At 39.4% G+C, this 19,616-nt stretch overlaps 1 protein-coding gene across 5 annotated transcripts in view; it reads right to left on the reverse strand.

Annotated features, from left to right (window-relative positions):
- MYBPC1 (myosin binding protein C, slow type) overlaps positions 1 to 19,616 on the reverse strand; it is a 71,339-nt gene that overhangs the window by 10,052 nt on the left and 41,671 nt on the right. For 3 of the 5 annotated variants that reach the window (XM_030960391.1, XM_030960390.1, XM_030960392.1), the window contains 16 exons: positions 17,980 to 18,104; positions 17,237 to 17,342; positions 16,768 to 16,934; positions 16,000 to 16,162; positions 15,111 to 15,217; positions 13,749 to 13,882; positions 12,490 to 12,646; positions 11,881 to 11,985; positions 11,050 to 11,238; positions 9,578 to 9,712; positions 9,425 to 9,505; positions 6,024 to 6,092; positions 4,751 to 4,918; positions 4,199 to 4,287; positions 2,229 to 2,424; positions 1,505 to 1,644 (listed from right to left, as the gene is read on the reverse strand). In XM_030960391.1, the coding sequence (XP_030816251.1) occupies positions 1,505 to 1,644; positions 2,229 to 2,424; positions 4,199 to 4,287; positions 4,751 to 4,918; positions 6,024 to 6,092; positions 9,425 to 9,505; positions 9,578 to 9,712; positions 11,050 to 11,238; positions 11,881 to 11,985; positions 12,490 to 12,646; positions 13,749 to 13,882; positions 15,111 to 15,217; positions 16,000 to 16,162; positions 16,768 to 16,934; positions 17,237 to 17,342; positions 17,980 to 18,104 (2,131 nt within the window). The remainder of the gene's footprint in view (positions 1 to 1,504; positions 1,645 to 2,228; positions 2,425 to 4,198; positions 4,288 to 4,750; positions 4,919 to 6,023; positions 6,093 to 9,424; positions 9,506 to 9,577; positions 9,713 to 11,049; positions 11,239 to 11,880; positions 11,986 to 12,489; positions 12,647 to 13,748; positions 13,883 to 15,110; positions 15,218 to 15,999; positions 16,163 to 16,767; positions 16,935 to 17,236; positions 17,343 to 17,979; positions 18,105 to 19,616) is intronic. The other 2 variants (XM_030960394.1, XM_030960393.1) reach the window with 2 other exon arrangements.

Raw genomic sequence — 19,616 nt, forward strand, 5'->3', positions numbered from 1 at the left:
AGGCAGGCTCCCTCATTCCTAATCCACACTGCTGACAGAGAAAGTACAGTTGCAGATAACAAAACTGCATTCCTGTGGGGAAGGCGGTAGCATGTGCTGTTCTGCAGTAATATGCACTCACGAGAGGCCAGTGCACTAATCTGCCCTCTCTGTCACAGACTCTGTTCATGAGAAATGTTCTTCTGTTTTCATGGTCCTCTGATATCTAAGAGCCAAGATGGGCAAGTGGGTTTTAGTGCTTCAGTCTTGCAGCAGTAACAGGACGTGTGAATTCTGTCCTATTACACAATACTAAACAACAATCTGAGATGAAGGAGGTTAATGCTAAAAATGCAATTAATTTAAAGTGCAATATGACCACAGCAATGTTTTTGCTTTTCTTTACTCTGCCCTAAATAGTTTTCTTCCTTTTCTAAAGATGGACTTGTGCTGAGTTCCCTGTACCACAGTTTGCATTCATATTTGGTCAACATTAAGAGCCAAAGTTCCTTTGGGAAAACAGGTTTTTTGTAGAAGACCAACTGTGCCAGAATTGCAAAATGCACCACCACAGATATGGTGAGGAAAGTGACCTGAATGATCCATTTCACACTGAACCCTAGATGCTGCTGGCTGTTGTTACTTTCTCCTTACCACAGTAATTTAGAGGGGACATTGTTCTGGTTACTGTACCAGAGACCATATCTTCTTACAGTCTCAAGAGAAGGGAAAAAAAGAGAGAAAAAAAAAAAAGAGAAGAGAAGGATGGGAAGGAAAATAGAGGCATAGGAAGAATGAATTGATCAAATTGATCAGACCATGATGGAGATCAACATATTAATGTGGAGGATAGGAAAGGACAGCAAAAGATTTTCTTGGAGAAGGCAGCTCCCTAAATATTGCCCTAGATTTCCAGTGTTTAAATTTGCAGTAAATGTTAAATCTGAGAATCTGACTACTGTCTTTTAAGAAAGTGCTGTACTTTTGTTAGTACAGTTTACATTTTTTTTGTTAAAATTTTTGTTAGTTTAATGAAAACAATAAATATTTCTTTATTGCACTTTTCATCAGTAAATCTCAGAGCGGTTACAGAAGTACCTATGTACTGTTTTGCCATGGGTAGTAAGCCGTGGCAATGACTTACACAGTGTGACATTGCAGGTTTGAAAACAGTAGCAATGGTACGCTTTTGTTCTGGTAACAGCCTACTGAATTCAGAATTAATATTTTAAGGTTTTATTTTCTCTCCTGAGGCAAAGTAAAAATGCAGAATTACTTCTCTCAAATCCACCTATCCTTTCCATTTTTAGTCCTCCTCTTTGGAATAGTTTGAAAATATTTCCACTTCTAGGCTTAGTGAAGAAGAGATTTTTTAGAACTTTTAGAGGGTCCTGTAGAGATTTTTCAAATGCTGATAAATCAGTGCTTTGTCCACCTACATCCTTTTAAGAATGTAAAACTTTTTGTTTTTAAAAGGGAGAATTCATGACTGCATCCAGCTTTTAAGCATCTCCTTATTACTTACCATACTCTTCTTATCTGCTTTTTGAATAGTGTACCCAGTAATGGCAGCATTGCCATCATCTTTTGGTGGCTTCCATGATAAATTCACATTCTCTCCCCAGACATCCTCAATAGTCACAACCTCTGGTGGGCCTGGGCGATCTGCAACAAAAATATGACATATTCTGCTGTTTGCTTTCTCTATCTTTTTTCCACACACATCTTCCAATTAGTTTAATTTCTCTCTCTCTCTTACCAAAAAAAAAAGTCAAAAGAAAGATGTGGTTGCAAAATAAAACTTGCTAAAGTGAAGGCATGTCAGAATCACAATAAATTTAATGAAGTTGTGCTGCCAGTTTTGCCTATTATGTAAAGGAATGCATGGTAAAAATGAAAAATAAATGTGTTTTCTTGTCTGCCTTTCCTACTTTCAGCATTTAGGATTTATTCCACACTGCATTTGTGACAAGCTTACTATGAATTTGCTACCATTACTGTCTATGAGTATCGCCCAACAGGAAAAATCTTGCATCTTGGATAGACAAGAACCTGAGGGGCTTAACAGAGAAAAAAAGAGACTGGCACATTCCAACAACACTATGGTGTATGGAGGTTTCCTGAGGGACCCCAAACCTACAGCCAAGTACTTGAACATGGAGAGATATCACTGCCAAGAAAGATGGCAGCATTCCCATTTTCCCGTGGCCATGGAACAGCTGGATGTATTTCCATTTCTCCAAACATACCAACGATCTGAATGTCTATGGTGGCTTTGTCCACCAGGTTCTCCACCTCCACTTTCATGTCGTACTCTCCGGAGTGGCCCCGCTCTGCCTTCCTGATGAAGATGATGGTGTCCTGCTCCGTGTTGCGGATGTTGATGTCGTTCTTGTCGATCGGAGAACCGTTCTTCTCCCACGATACTTTTGCCCTTGGCTTTCCCTGCAAAGAGCCAGGAAACAATTTTTGTATGATTTTTTTTTTTTGAGAGAAAAGGGGAAAGAAGGAAAAGGGTTTAATTCCCATTTTTTTTCCAAACAGGAAGTAAAAACTGTCTTGAAATGTGACGGTGTTCACAGGGGTCCGAGGATGAGTGTAGAGACGAGGATCTGGCTCCATATTTCAGAAGGCTTGATTTATTATTTTATGATATATATTATATTAAAACTATACTAAAAGAATAGAAGAAAGGATTTCATCAGAAGGCTAGCTAAGAATAGAAAAGAAAGAATGACAACAAAGGCTTGTGGCTTGGACTCTCTGTCCGAGCCAGCTCACTGTGATTGGCCATTAATTAGAAACAACCACATGAGACCAATCACAGATGGACCTGTTGCATTCCACAGCAGCAGATAATCACTGTTTACATTTTGTTCTTGAGTCCTCTCAGCTTCTCAGGAGGAAAAATCCTAAGGAAAGGATTTTTCATAAAAATGTCTGTGACACTGAAAGAAACAGAATTATTTTTAAAATTATATGCCATTTAGAGATGCAATCATACCAATTCACCTAAAATGCAACTTTCTTTCCTTTTTTTTTTTTTTTGTTCAAGAGACTGAAAATATTTGCAATTTTTCACTATGTTGGACGATTATGTCTCTGGCTAAATTGACAAATAATTTCCAGTTTTCTGAAAGAAAAGGGAGAAAAAATAACCCATAGAAAATATAGAACAAAGTATTTCACTCTCTGGAAATGCTTACATTCTCTACATTGCCAGTGAAAGAGGAAAGTGATAGATTCAACCTCCAGGGATCCTTAACTCTTCTTTCATTACAAAGGAAGTTGTAATAACTGCTAGGAAGGCTGGATTGATCTCTTTTGTGTTCCATTTTTTGTGTGTCTAAGTACCCAATATAGGTACTTAAAGTAGAGTGAATTTCACCTGCTTTGCCGTGGGATTTGCCTTCCTCAGGCAAACAGTTTGCAGGTGCTGTCTGAAAAGGGTAATCTCACACCATTTTGAACACCTTATCTTAGAGAATAACCATAAAATATTCCTTTAATTTCTCAAGAAAAATATGTATTGCAGGGTATTGCTGATCAAGCTTTTATGAGGCTTTTTACAGCCTCTGTGAAGCTGACTTATGCCCATCCAGTATCTTAAAATGTGCAGACATGAAATAGAAACGAGTTCTGCCATTATTCTTTTATTCAGAAGAAGGACTCTGCAAGGAGAGAGGCTGGTGCTGTTTAAAAGGTATGGGAATGAAGGTTAACATGATGCTGTGGGAAAACAGGTTACATATTTTAGAAATAGCGATTTTACAGCTGTGATCTCAGGGATTTAACAGCTGCAGTCTGCCCACTCTTCCCCTCACTTTTCCTCTCTGATAACAAGGAAGTTATTAAATGCTACTGTTCCACTCTTTATACCCATATTTAACTGCTTCCAGTGCAACCCCTTTGCATTGTGCAATTGTCTCATGTGCAATGTCTACTGTGAAGATTTGTTAAGTGCCCTTTGGATGACAGATGACCTGACTCAGTCTGTCTGAGTGAGTTACCCAATTCGTTACTTGGCTGAACTTAATTTGTTTGAGATGTTGAACCAAAAATTTTCAAGCACCTCTGTACTTCAGATTACTTCCACATGTGCTTAAGTTAAGTGACTGGCCAAAATTACAGAGAAATCAGTTAAAAAGAAGGAATATAAAAAAAGGCAAAAAAAAAAAAAAAGTAAAAAAATTTTTCTGTCAGTGTTTTTAGCTCTTACCTGGAAAGGAATAACAAGATTCACAGTTTCTCCAACTCTTCGAGTATAGGTTTGTTTTAAGTGTCTTGGTAGACGAATCTTTGGAGGTTCTGAACAAAACAAAAGCTTGTGTTTAGCACTTATCTTCCTTTCTAACCGAGGCAGCACTGGTGTGCATCAGTACAAAAAGGGGACAGTGTGGTCTAAAATTCCCAGAAGTGACTATTGAGTGAGGTGTCTTAAATTTCTTGGTCCCCCAGTGTTGCATTCAGGACACCATCAGCTTTTATAACACCAAATGCTACGATGGTAGGACAAGAGGGAAGCTTAGAGGAACTTAAAAAAATTACCATCAGGATCAATGCCCTGAAAAACCGAGAAATAAAGGCTCAGAAATGAAACAAAATTATGAATTATTCAAGATGGTTTCATGATTTCTAGCCACCCCACAATGGCTTTGTAAGGCCATATCATCAGTAAACAGTAACAAGTAAATATTAGTCTTAAAAAACCCCAGGTGTTAGTATGGAAACAGGGTGTATTTGTGGGTAAGTGTAGGCAGCAGGATCTTACCTATCACTTCCTTGACTAAAATAGGCTGTGGGTGGTACTTGGGCTCACTTTCACCAGCAGCATTCACAGCTTTTACTCTCACAAGGATTTTCGAGCCAGTTGGAAGGCCATTGATGGTAAACTTTGTTTTGTCTGTCAGCTCTGGGTTAGCCACGATCCATTCATCAGCTGGTTTGGGGAAGTGATGGGAGGAGGACAAATCCAAAGAACAGGGAATTATAAATACATCCACAGCATGGACAAGGAAAATTACAGAACAGTAATAGATTTGTTAGATTCTAATGAATAATTCTATTTTGTTTTTCTAATTATGCTGTAACACAATGTAGATTCATTTTCATTCGTAGGAAGAACGTTTCAAACCCTAAAGACTTGCTGCTGATTGTACTTGTATATTCATATATTTATATATATTTATATAATTATACAAATGCTATTAGAATATGTCTATAATTTAAGTGTACCAGAGAGAAGAATGGTTAGATTTTTAAATTCAGCTAGAATAAAACAAGGGGGAAAAAGAATGTATTTGCAAAAGCACTGATCATTGCTTTAACAGCTTCCTTGAAGAGAAATGGGTTTTGCAATTAATTTCAACCAGTACTGAGTACCCTTGAAAGTATAACTGAGAAATAAAAGAAACACAGAATATTTACACATTGCAGTGAAATGCCATCTCTCCTCATGCCTTTAAAAAAAGGAAGGCTGTGTCAGAATTATTCACATAATTACAGCATTCTGGGATTTTTAATCATACCCCCAAGGTGGTCACACGAAATTCATGGAGTGATGATAAGAGCACAGTCTTTAAAACAGCTTCCATTACAAACCATACTTTCTTATCCACCCTGTCCTCCCAGCACAGACTGCCCTGACACTGCTGGCACCCGGGCACAGGAGCCAGGTTTATGAACCAGCAAGTCAGGATCAATACTTCCCACACCATGTAAAGCTAGCACTATGAAATGGGCGCAGAAGACAGAGAACTGCTATGAACTGAGAGCCCCGCAGAGCTAGAGCGTAGTGCTGTGGCACATTTTCATAACTGAGTGTCTTGTCTTTTAGGAATTAAGTTTTCCTTCAAGCTTCAAGCAGAAAAGGATTTCAATCAATGACTGTTTCCCAAGCATCTCCCCCTCCCCTTACACCTATACTACAGAAAATTCCATAGACTGTTGCCCCTAAAATTCACCATCAGGAATTTATCTTTACTTTAATGAAGAGAGATTTTCTTTTATTAAAGAAGACTTATATCCTTTGTGGAATACTGTACCTTCCAGGTTAAAAGGTGGCTCCCCCAATTCCTCAGACTGATCTGTCGATATACCTTGAGAGAATCCATCTTTAAAATTAATCAGAGACACCCACTTTCACACAGATGGAGCATTTTGTCAGTGGTTAGCAATTCCTGTTAGTAAGTATGCAAAGATAGATGCTGGGCTTTACAGATTTAGAGAACCCATATTCAAGGAGACTGCAGGGAGAAAAGACATGGAAAGAGGGCATCCAGATCACAGAACAATTATATGTGATGCCCACAGGAAAGATAAAGGATGAAAGAAGAGGAGGATATAAAGTTCTATGAGTTTTTTGGGCCCCAGAATAGCCCTAGAAATATGAAAAGAAAGAGACAAAAGGTACACTTGGAAGAGAGAAATGAAACAAAATGATGATGAGAGAAAGTGTAGAAGGAGAAGAAAGCACATCGTAGAAGAGATAAGAAAATCAGAGATAAATTCTGAGTAAGAGAGACAGAAAAAAAAGAGGTCTTGGAAAAAAGCTTGGAGGAAATAGAGGAAGAGAACACATTTAGCTAAAGGAAACATAGATAGAAGATTAAAGAAGACCAGACCCATGGATGATGGCAGATATGATGTAAACCCTAAGGCTTTATTTCCTGAACAAAGTTACCACTGCCCTGGACTTCCTGTAATCCTGGAGCCGGCTATTTTCAGGATAATAACAATACTATTCTAGTATTTCTGCATGGTCCTGGATGAGTACACTGGCAAAGGTCTCAGCCAACAGAAACTCTCTGAAGTACTTATTTACTGGCTATAAAAACTGATCATCTGCAGGTACAACAGCTTGTTACCAGCAGATAAACATTTTGTCATGAGGAACAATCAAGCTGTGCTCCCCAGGCTGCCCTTGAAATGCCCCACAAGAACCAGTCAGCAGCACTTTATTAGGGACTGACTTCTCCTGTGTCAACAGGATTTGGTCCGCTCCACATCTCCACAGCAAGAGGGCCAAGGCTGGATATTGCAAACTAGGCCTGGGGAGTTCTCTCTCTCTGTCTCTCTCCATATATATACATATATATTCTATATTCATGTTATTGACAGCTATGCAATGCTGGATCAGGATACTCATGATGAGACTCCAGTACTTCAGTAACATGCATGGAGTGTACATAGTTAAGGACTCCAAGAATCCGCCACGTTGATCAAGTTATGTCATTCTTACTAAAGGGAAATACCAATTTTGCACAGCCAAACCAATGTTTATGATACATTATTCTTCTAAATTATCTTTATATATTTTTTTTGTCTTCCTATTGTCAGCTTGTGATTTCTCCTAATGATTGCTATATTAAGGAAGACTCTAAAAAGCCCTTTTGAAAGCTACTTCAGTGACAACAGTGAAAGAATGGAGAATGTAAATACAGATGAGTTTACAGACAGATAACTAAGAGAAAAAAGAAGCAGAATGAATATAGACAGTCATAAAAAGTATCTTGAAATTAAAAAGAGTTATTAAACATTACAGAAAAAATTAGTTTGAGGCAGAACAGGGCTGAGAAAAAAGAGGCACTAAGATATTGCAAGAAAGGAAAAAAACAAGTGAACAGAGAGAAAAAAATGAATAACCCAAAGACATGACTTTTAAAATTGATATTTTAAAATTGGCATTTTAAAATTGGCATTTTCTACTTATCTTGCTTCTTCCTAAGCATTTCATAACATATATACATAATGTCAATTGTGTATATATAGATGTATATGTATATATAGGAGGTATATATAGATATACATAAACACTCAAAACTATGTAAAATACATTGTACCCATTGTATTTTAACTGAGGTGGGTAACAGTAAAATGACAGACTTGGCTGCCATTTTGTTTTATCTTCGTATGTTTAAAACCTATCTGGAAAAAAAAGCAAAGAGTTTGTTCCATTTAACAGGTATACAACGTTCTTCTGTCTAACAGCCCTTTAAAGACAGATTTAGAAGATTCCTTTTCAAAGCCATACTTTGAATTAACCTGTCTGTATTTCTCATCCTCTCTTATCACTTGATTTGGATATCACATAGTCTAATGTCAAGCCCTTTTAACTTTTCCATTCTACCCAATGCTACACAAAGCATAATATACAAGATACACTGAAGTCCTCACATTGACAGTCCCCTTAATATTCCCCTGCACGTGGCCCGTGCCCTGGAAACAAAGTCAGAACGCTGTGCCTTGATGGAAGACTGCATGCTTACTCACTCTGAGCTGTTCCCACAGCTCCCTCCCAAAATACAAGGAAAACCCTTCCTACCATTCCAGCTGTGCCTGCCTTCAGGTACTCTCCTCCGGGTCTCGGAGCTCCTTGCAGTCCTGCTCCTTAAAGATATTCATCTCAATACTACCAGATGCTGAGTGCTCCTGAGAAAAGCCAGGGGTGGTTCTTCACAGCCTCTCCCACTTTGTCTGGGAGAGGGCTGAGTGGACTCTGATGCCATGGCCCCTGGCCACGTTTATGACCTACTGTTTTCCTGGATTTTCTGAATCTGAAACATGTGACAGCATCAATGACACGTTCTGTCCTCTACCTCTTGTCTCCAGGCTATGGACTGAGTTCATGGATAGCTTCCATTGAAATAAATGCCTTTGTGAAAAAAAGGTGCTCAACCCCTCACTTGATTTACAGCACAGTTAAGAGCGACAGCAGTGGAGCTGGAGATAACTGTGTGCCCTTCATCAACATCCACAACATTGCTGCTGGTGGTGTTGTTGGTCCAGAGGCTATTTGATACTTACCCAGGTGCTGGTGGATTTGACATTTTGAAAATAGGCTTAGTTTGACGCCAGTTCAGAAGAAAATCTGCTGGAAAATACTGAGTTTCTGCTGCTTGATCACCAAAAGACTCTAAGTTGTAAATATTTACATTTCCCTGTTCCTTCTTATTTTACTCTCAAAAGTTAATTCACTCTCTTTATCTTCCTCCTTCAGTTCTTATATATTTTTGTCTTAGATTGACATAGTTAAAGATCCCCAAAACTGCACTGAAATGTTGGAGAAATTAAATATCTAGACATGGACTTTGCATGCCTAGATGACTTCTGCAGGAACTATTGGAGAGGCTGTTCTCAGTGTTGGCAGCTGGCACTTGAAGTTATTAATATGTCAACATAGGGATTACCACACTGAGGACCTCCTGTCCCTAAAACCCAGCCAACCTGAACATATTTTTGGCCACGCTTCTAACCATTATTTCCTATGCCTTCATCCACCAATGAATTCCTTACTGCCCTAACTCTCATTTAGCATCTGAAAGAGGGGAATTATTAGCATGGTACTTGGCACATTACAACAGATTATATGGCTTTTGATTTGGATTTCAAATCAAGTGTAAGATATGTCGAACCACAGTCAGCAGGTGGCATCTGGAATACAAACCAAAGGAAGCCTGAACAAAACCCTGCTCCTTGAGGTTTTCTGCCTGATTAGTCTCTGCCTGACAGCCAGAGCACCTGATACCTGTAGAGAAAAAATGGAGAAAGTCTCACCCACGTTCCCTGTGGGTCAGGTACCCCGGGTGCTGTCACTTACTTCCTTCAAAGCAGTATTCCACCACGTAGCCGTCCAGCCCTGCCGCCCCAATCTGGTCCGGGGGCCTCCACTTCATTGTCACCGAGGTGTCGGTCACACTGTCCACTGCCAGCAGAGTTGGGGGGCTGGTGACAGCTGCAGCAAGCAGGGAGAAGGCAGAACACTGTGTTACCATGAAAGGTTTATGCTTATGGTCTGTGTTTCTCTAGTTTAGTATCACAGGTGACAGGCTATCCTGCCTTCCAGGATGATTTCCCATCTGTCACTATAGGACACGAAACAACACGAGCGCACACACCGCTGCTCTCGAGGTGAAGAAAAAAGGGAAGTTTATTTTCTGGCTCTAACATTTATAGTTTTCTAAAAGTGACAGTGGATTGGAGGATGAAAGTGCCACCTCTCCAATAACACTGGACAGACCAACAGTCTATCAAATTTCTCCTCCTCCATAAAAGAATGCAAAACAATGAGTTATTTACAGAAGGTGTGTGAGAAAGTTTGCTACAAGAATGTAAACATCAGAAGGCTTAGAAAATCTTAAAAAATCAGGGCGACATCCATCATCCCTGGCATGTGTTCTCCAATTAGGACCACACTAGGAGAAAGCAGCTACCTCATCCCATATGTGCTCACAGCCTGACCTGGAGATAAATTCCTCCTGCTGAGGAGATAGAAGGACAAGCAGCTGTGGCTGGTAGAGCAGAGAAGTTTGGAGCAGTGTATTCAAGTTGGGAGCAGTGTATTCTACCTCAGCAGGTATGTTCTGGCAAGATGGGAGCATGCTGGAGCTGTAACAGCCCCCTCCTTCCTCCTCCTCTGCGTTCTGGGGGAACCTTTGCTGATCTACAGAACAAGACACCTTTCTTTTACAAGGACTTGTGGTGTGGTGGTGTTCGCAGGGGTCCCAGGATGAGGGAAGAGATGAGAATCTTGACTCCATGTTTCAGAAGGCTGATTTATTATTTTATGATATATGTTATATTAAAAGGAAATTATATACTAAAATTGTACTAAAAGAATAGAAGAAAGGATTTCATCAGAAGGCTAGCAAGGAATAGAAAAGAACGGGATGATAATAAAATCTTGTGACTGACCAGAGTCTGAGACAGCTGGACTGTGATTGGCCATTAATTAAAACAACCACATGAGACCAATCACAGATGCACCTGTTGCATTCCACAGCAGCAGATAAGAATTGTTTAGATTTTATTTCTGAGGCCTCTGAGCTTCTCAGGAGAAAAGTATCGTAGCCAAAGGATTTTTCATAAAACATGTCCATGACACTTGTGGTTGTCACCATAGTTTGAAAATGCTTCTTTATATGAAAAGGCCACTGAGTTAGCCTGTCACTGTGGGAATGACAAAGCCTTCTAGCTGTCATATGAATAAAGAATTATGTAATTAGCTGATTTTAATAACAAATGAATGTTGATTTTGTAAATGCATACCTATCTCTGCTTTTGGTTACTTACCTAAAGGAACAAAGGACTTGGAGGGCATGCTTGGCTTGGACATGCCAATGGCATTGACAGCAAACACACGGACCTCATAAGCAACACCTTCAATCATTTTCTTTGGCTCAAAAGTTGTTTCCTTACACAGTTCAAAATTCAGCCTCATCCACCTGGAGCTTTGTTTCTTTTTCCTCTCAATGAAATATCCTTTTGACCAGAAAAGATTTTATCATAATAAGTGAAGTGGCACAAAGGTCAGTAATAAAAGGTCTATTTTTTGACTGCCCAGTGACAATTTTTTTACCTGGATACACCTCAGTATTCCCTTCTAGCTTCAGAGTGATAATTTTCCTCATTGCAAGCTCTCTGAGAGTCACCTGTTTGCTTTCATAGCCATGTATGAGCTTTTTTTGGACTTAGAAGGCCGCTGTGTTTAGTACAGAGTGAAAAGGGCCTGGTTCTACTGACCTCTGGGTCCCTCTGGCTTTCTTCTTGGTTTGGTGTATTAAAAGATATTCCATTTTACTCAGTAAATTGTTTCTGAAATTTCCTTCTAACACAAACAGCCTAATAACAATGCCGAGTTTGGTTTTATAAGTGGTTGTCTTTCAAGTACATGTAACTTTCAAGTTACATGATAATGTAACAAGATAGAAAATGACAAATCTCAAAGCATTAGAAAAACAGGTATTTGATAAAGTCAGAACAGGCAGAACATTCTAGCTACTGGATATTCCCAACACCACTTTCCAGAGCCTGAGCTAAACTCTGATCTTGCTGCATCCACTATTTGGTGTTTGCTTCTTTTGTCTGTATTAGAGAGTCACCACCAAAAAAAAAAATATGTACCTAAAATGGGTGATCCACCATCATTTGCTGGAGGTTCCCAGGTCATAATACACCAGTCTTCACCCACCTCAGTCACATTTGGTGCCTGAGGAGGATCAGGAACATCTGTTGTAAACAAGTAAATATTATTTTAAAAAAACAAAAAAAACTTTCCTCTTTTTGCATAGGCTGAAAATAAAAATGTCAAATAAGAAACAAATCTAAATAGTTTTTGAGGTGCAAAAGGAATTCCTAATGAGGAGAGAGAACGGGGGAAAAAGAAATCTAGTGGATCCTGGCTGGTGGTTAGGAATGGATGAATGCCAAGGTCTTCTGCACAGTCCAGACACTTGAGAGGCTCTGGAGGGCATGGGCCAAGCCAGAGCCCACAGCCCCTGGGAGTGTGATAAGGACAGCCTGAGGCAATCAGAGAAGTCTGGCCCCTGGCAGCAGCAAGAATCAACTCCTACTTAAATCCTTTCTAAGCTCCTACTCCCTTCAGTAACACCCAGCCTTTGTACCCTTGCATCCCAATTCCACACCTGGCAATGGGGAAAAATAGGAAAATGGGAGTTTCCTGAGACTCTACCCCAGTGACATGGCTCATGGGCTCTGTCTCACATGACTTACCAACCACTTTGATGTTGATTAGAGCTGTGTCCTCTCCAGCCTCATTCTTTAAGGTGATTCTGAAAGGACCCGAATCCTCCCTCTCAGCTGCGTCAATGACCAGGCAGCTGCTGTCTGGGTAGGATTCTGCCCGAATTCTTCCACTGTCTGTGACCATCTAGGAACCACAGAGAGCAGAGGGAAAATCCATATTTTATGGATTTGAGAGTCAAAATACTCAAAAATCAAAATTTCAAAATAGCACAGGTCACTTCAACAAAAATGTTAAAGCAACTTTAAGAAAAACCACACCAAACCTCAGCATTTTAGTCACCTAATGATGAGAAAAATGACTAAAATAAGCAAAACATGGTAACTGTTTGCTACTCATTGCATCACAAAGAATGAGGCACTAGGCTTCTCCTTCAAGGTAGAGCACACTTTTGCCAACACCACATATCATTAATTTGATGGAAAAAGAATAGCTGATTCTTCCTCAGATCAAAAGGAAATCATTAATTTTAAAGGTGAGAGTGATTGTAGTGGTCAGTAGTTTCTCCTCACAGATTTCAAATGCTGTCATGTATTTCGCAGTAGGAGCTCTCCTAGCATAATTCCCTGTTTGGACAGGACCACAGTGGTGACCCTACAATTAATATTTGAAAAATAGTGGTCACAGATTGGACCAGATAGGTTTGATGAGTGCACTAGTTGGTAAAATGTCCCAGCTTCTACACTGCACAATGAAAATTTAAATGTGAAAAACTATTATTTTGGTATTTACACAGCCAGGGATTGATCTAAGCAAAAGTTTTGCTTTAAGACACCAGATGCAAGACCTCAATTGCCCAGCCCATTGTTTCATTTGAGACTTGAACTCCATTAGAATTTGTCATTCATTTTCCAAAACCAGACCATATCATGGCTTCCTGCCAAAACTTGGCAGCCATTCTGGGCATTGAATGTATAGAAGAAGTAGCCATTTGGTAAATGTTCACAACTTTTCTTCTGCATCCAATAAATCCTTCTCCTCTACTATTTTTTATAGTAAACCCATTTTTTCCTTATTAATTTCAGGCTTTCCTTAAAAAGACCCAAAAGATTCTAAATAATATTTACCTGTTTTACCCTTATTTTTTGAGCAATGAGCATTTTTAAATTCAGGGCATCTCCCCCTTATTTTCTGCAATTAAAATAAATTTCTTCAAAAAGCTAAAGATTATTCTTTGAAGGAAAAGGCTCCTGGCTAAACTAAATGAACATCTACAATGACAATGTACCTTGTCCCCTCTACTCCAAAAGACTTTTGGAGGTGGTTCACCAGTGATGGGGATCTCAAGTCGCAGTTTGTTTCCTGCCACTACTGTCACAGTGTTATTTTCCCCAAGACCATCCAGGTGAAGTTTAGGAGGATCTGAAAAAGGAGAGATTGTCCAAGTTAGGCATGAAGCTGCTGCTCTGAGAGCTCAGTGACCTGGCACAGGTCTGCAACACACAGAAACATGCTCTATGTTTTATTTTCTTGGTATTTTTAAGCAACTGAATTTTGTTTTAAAGAAAAGTTGTGAAGAAGGATCTATTTAAGAAAATAACTGCCTAATAAAAAAGAAGTCATGGCACCATAGACAGTTTGGAATAAAAAGACCATATGAAAAAAATATATAACTGTTTCCCTGAGGCAGAATTATGTATATACAGGTAACTTCTGAGAGTGGTTTCCTCTGAGTGGCTCTTGAGAATTTCAGCTGTGGGCTTTTTTTATGGCACATTTAACCACACTTCAGCCTTCACTGTCCTTACAGTTTAAAAATTTATAAACCTCAATCCTTTTCTGAAAACAAAATTATCACTGTGTATATGGAGAAAAACTGATTAATATCCTCTTGCAACTTTTTTTAACATATTAGAACTATGCACAATGATAATTTCCCTCTAGTATCACTTCCTTTTTCGTTCTCCCTAAATCCGACCATTACTTTTTGTAATACAGATATCCCACATCTCTCAGGTTCAATTAAAAAACATGTTTTCTAAAACTTTGATAATTTATATTGTTCTCCTTTTGACTTCCAAGTTGCTGGTTGCAGCTAGAAGCTGGTGAGGCATTGCTGTGGGAACAGTCAATGCCCTGTTTTATTTTTGTTTGAAGGACTGGGATCACTTACAAGCCTCCTGCTTTGCTGAATGAATCAAAGCTGGGCAGAACAATTTTTCCCTCTAGATAGCATTTAATGTTTTTAGTGAATAGGTAAATATGCGCTTATTCTACTCCTCTCTTATCAAATCACATTTTGCAATGTTAGCAAGCCAGTTCTTAAAGACAGCAGTGTATATCTGAGAGGTTATCTGTATATCTAGCAGGTTTTCTTTTACACAAACTCTTCATAGTGGTTTAGATTTAGGAGCTCAGCCTCAAGAAGCCTCTCCCAGGGGCTCCCCCCAGCACAAAAACTTGGAGCAGATCCTGAGCACAGGCAAAGGACTCTCCCAGCAGCTCAAGTGCACTTTGCCAAAGCTGCAGGTCTGTTTTCTCCGATGGATGCCTGCTCAAAGTGGCTGTGGTCAGGGGTATTTCACACTGCTTTTAATTTCCAAGGGTCACAGAAAGCTGTTCTATACAGGTCACTGTGCATCCTACTTACCCACAATATGTACTTTGCATGGAATATTAATGTTGTAGGCATCTGGCACAAACATGTATTCACCCTCATCATCAACAGCAGAAACGGGTATAACAAATCTGTGGATTCTGTAAAAGGATTGAGAAAGAAGTCTGTGTAAATTATGTTTGAAGACTGCTTGAGGCTATAAGGAAAAGTCTGTGAAAATTTTAGGAGATCTGTGAAAGCGAGTAAAATTACTGACTAAAAATCCTTTGCTTGTTGCTTAGTGGTGGTTTAAGTGATTAAATACTGTGTGCTTTGTACAAAATATTACTGAGACAACAACCACCAAATAAAGTAACCAATTCTAATATTGTTTGTTTAAATACAGAACAAAGAAAATACAGGAGTGTAATCTCTTTTACGCAGGGATTCTATGCTGCTGCCATTCAATTGCAATTTGGTTGTTCAAGAAAAAATCTGCAGGTGATCCCATTGTGGGAATATTCTGACTTTTGTAGGACCATCTTTGTGAGTTGATACAAACAGGAGCTATGAGGAAAAGAGGCACAGAAAGGAAAGAGAAAAGGAATTGTATCTTTTAATAATGTCTAACAATAATTTTAATTTTTTGCTTAATATCCCATACCAACAGCAACAGTAATGGCAAGAAAAATCAACAGCTTGAACTTAGGTGGATCCAGGACTTGATTATTGTCCTCCACAGCCAAAATACACAAAAGAAGGTTAAAAAATAAGATTAAAGGAAGCAAGGAGACATGGCTTTTAAAATGACAGAAATAAATATGTCTTGAGGGACAGAAGTTAGGCTTGATTAGCAGATGATTTTTAGTGAGGTAACCCACAGACTGGCACAAGTCCGCAGTGTCATTCCACCAAAAGCCACGTCAATGCACAACAGGCTTACCTTCCTTTGTGATAAAGCTTTACACGGTCACTGGCTTCAATCAGCTGCCCATTTTTGTACCATTTCCCTTCCACATTCTCAGATATCTCACACTTCAAGTGGATTTCCTGTCCCAGCCTCACAGTCTGGTCTTCTAGTGCAAGTGATATCTTCAGAGGTCTCACTTAGGAACACAGAAGCAGATGCATTAAAGAAAGATGATGGAGCTCAGTAACCATGGGGGGCCATTTCCAACTTAATAATGAAACCATGAATTGGTAAGGGTGCCAATTGGTACAAAATAGTCAAGAGTAGTATTGCAAGTAAAAATGTACATTTATGCATAATGCAAGATAACTTCAGAGCACGGACCGGATAAATTTTGTTTAAAGACACAAGCACTTTAAGGAGATACTGCACAAACAAAGCTGACAGGATACACAGTCATGTGCTTGTGCCAAGGTTTGGCTTTCCTGTAAAAGCTTGAAAGGACTGAAGAAAAACACATACTTCCCCTGAAAATTCACTTTTTTGACCTATTGTACCTTTGGATGGATTGCTTTGTTTTCCATATTAATGGTGTGAGAGAAAGTTAACAAGCAGAACTAGTTCATGGAAATAGTTTCCAAAGGGAAGTTTTCTTTGTTATTCTGGCAATTCACAGCAAAAAAATTGCCATGGAAGTTAAGTCTCCTTTTCAACCCCCAGGGAAAGGCAAGAAAACTGTTCATTTCTGTGTGCCAGCGCGCTGTGGCACATGAATTGGAGAGCAAGGTGGATGATACTCACAGTCAACTGAAAGCTTGGCTTCTGATTGCCCTCCAGTTGTCATTACTGAGTAGGTTGCAGTGTCATTTTTGGCAGCTTCCTCTATGACCAAAGTGTGTTTTTTACCCTCAACCTTAATCCGATACCGAGATTTGGGATCATTGGAAAGTTCTACGCCATTTCTAAACCTAATGGAAAGGAAAGAATTTTTATTTTTCCGAAGGAAGTCCTGTGCAAGTAAGACTTCCATAGATTGAAACTCCCAGAGGAGACTTTACAAGACTGTAAGGCACTAGAAAATGTTAAACAAACTCATCCATGAATGTATAAGGGTATTTTTGGTGTTGCTACATTTTTGAATAAGGTTTTATTGAGATTTTCTTAACAATTTTCAGGTTTACTGGTTTAGGAAAAAGCTGCCCACGTTTTTGTCCATGATTAAAAGTTTCTGGGTTTTATTTTCATGGAAGCTGTTCAAAGCACGTCTTACCATTTCACATTTGCATCATCCTCAGACACTTCACAGCTCAGCTCTACTCGTTCACCAACATAGGTGCTGGTGTCCTCCAGGCCTTTGGTCACCAAAATTGGAGGGTCTTTGGAAAGAAAAAATTACAGATTTACAATCTGAGAGGGAAAACCAAGTGAAAGGGTTTTTCTAAATCATGCTGTAGAAGGCAGTATTACTTTCAAGTTCTAATATGGGTATCAGTGCAGCCTTTTCTGCCTTAAATCAGAAAAGTTGTTGCTCTTTAGAATGCTAGTAGGAAATTTGCTCAATAAAAGTAAATTTCTTCATACTAATATCTGTTTTGCTGAGATAATCAACACCACAGGAACAGAGAGAGTGAAGATATGGACTCCCATTCATAAATGTTGATAGAGTCTTCCCTCAAATCAGTGCAAGTGGAATGAAAACTGGCTTCTAGAAATCCTGATCTGAGGGCACTTGGACAATATTAGAGTCCAATGCACAATACCAAGTTGACTGTATCCCCATTTCAGGGTTTTCACTAAGCTGCTAACTACAGGATGAGAAAAAAAATAAATGGCCAGGGATCACAGAAATACCAAGTGATCCTGACACTTGGTATACTGATGCAAAATTGCATTAGCTGCTAATGCAAATTGCAAAAATATACCAAACCAGATCCTCCCTGATAATTTCTGTTGCGGCCAAAGAAGCCACATAAATTTAGGGCAGGTGAAACAGCCCCAAGCTGACATAGTTACCTCTCACAAACAGTTCTGTGGAGCATTTCTCATCACCAGCTGTTACGTAATAGCGAGCATCGTCTGTCATCGTACAGTTATTGATGAACAAAATTCTCTGGTTACCTTTGTGCTCAAAAATGTATCTGTTTGGACAGGAATGCAGCAAAGACATGTTAGCAAAACTTCTGGACACCTTTTGTTTTATGTAGAAAGTGCTGTAGGGATTTTTAGAGGCAAAAGTACTAGGGTTTACACAGTACTGGGAAAATTGTCCTTGGAAGCAATTTCCAAGATTCAACAGAGCTGTCATAGGCTTCTAGCAAAAAAAAGAGCTGTGATGTAGAGTGACAATGAACTGCTTCTGGCTTGTTCCAAGATCCCAGGTCTGGGTGATATGAAAAGAAGAAATTAAAAAAGAAAAAGAAGCTGGAGTCAAATGATGGCAAATAAAATGGAGTCTGAAACTCTAGATGAGTAAAGCTGAAAATAACCAGTAAGAGGACACCATCACTCATTCCAACATTTTTGTGAAGTGTAATAATAGCCAAAGTTAAGAGGTTAATATTATTGGTAGGCCAGATGGCACAAGATATCAGTAATGGGATATGGGGTTTTGGTAATGGGATAGGGAGCCTTTCACCTTTATGTCACCAGTTTAGATCTGCTCCAGGTTTGTAATGACCAAAGCTCGTTAGCATCTGACAGCTGCTTCAGCTGCCTGGTAGAAATGCACTGGAGCACTCAACCCAGCCCCTCCTGCTGGGGAGGAATCCATAGAGCTGCCTGCAAAACCCCTCTGAATTACTTATGCCAAATACAGGGGCTAAAGAAAAGGTACTCCATTATCCATTTTTTTGTCAATCATGAATTTTAACCAAAATCCTTTCTTGATTTCAACAGAGTGAAGGAAATCTGCCTCATTTCTGTAAAAAGGCCTTTTGTTAATTACTATATTTTTTAACTGGTCAGAGGAAAAATTGTCTAGGACTTTGTGCTGCTGAGAAACATTTGAGAACTATTACACTGTTATGCGCATCTTCCCCCGGTGTGTCTGCCTGTGGAATGAATGGGGTTTTCTGCACGGGGTTGTTAGAGTTGGTTGTGCCCACAAAAAGGACTGGGCTCAACTTGCAGGCACTGCTCTACAGGTACTCAAATGTCTGCACCTGCACTTCCTGGAAAAGCCAGAGAATAAACCAATGTTCAGGTGAAGAAGCTTGTGTACACTAGACCTGTTGCTCATGACTGATGGTGCAGGCTGTTGACTTCAGGGTGTCAACAGAGTAGTGGAAGATAAGACAAAACTCACCCCCCTTTTCTTAGGGTTTGTGGGTAAGTATGTGATGGAAAATCTCTGCTCTTAGCACAAAATTACTGTAGAAAGATGATGTCCACCTCCAGATGCATGACCAAGGACAAGTGATTTATTTATTGGCAGTGCTGCCTCATTTTTGGAAACTACTGAGTAGAAAATGGCACCACATTTTTTTTGAGGATCTCTAAGACTTTTGTCTTGAGACAAAGGAGGAAATTTATATTACATTTAGCCTACAGTGTACTTTTCTGGGTCCTGAGCAACACAGCATCATTTGTATACTCTTCACATCTCATGAAATTCAGCAGTGAAATTGGTGCAGCCTGAGCAAAGAGATAGA

This window comes from Camarhynchus parvulus, chromosome 1A, assembly GCF_901933205.1.
Source record: "Camarhynchus parvulus chromosome 1A, STF_HiC, whole genome shotgun sequence".
Classification (NCBI taxonomy): domain Eukaryota; kingdom Metazoa; phylum Chordata; class Aves; order Passeriformes; family Thraupidae; genus Camarhynchus; species Camarhynchus parvulus.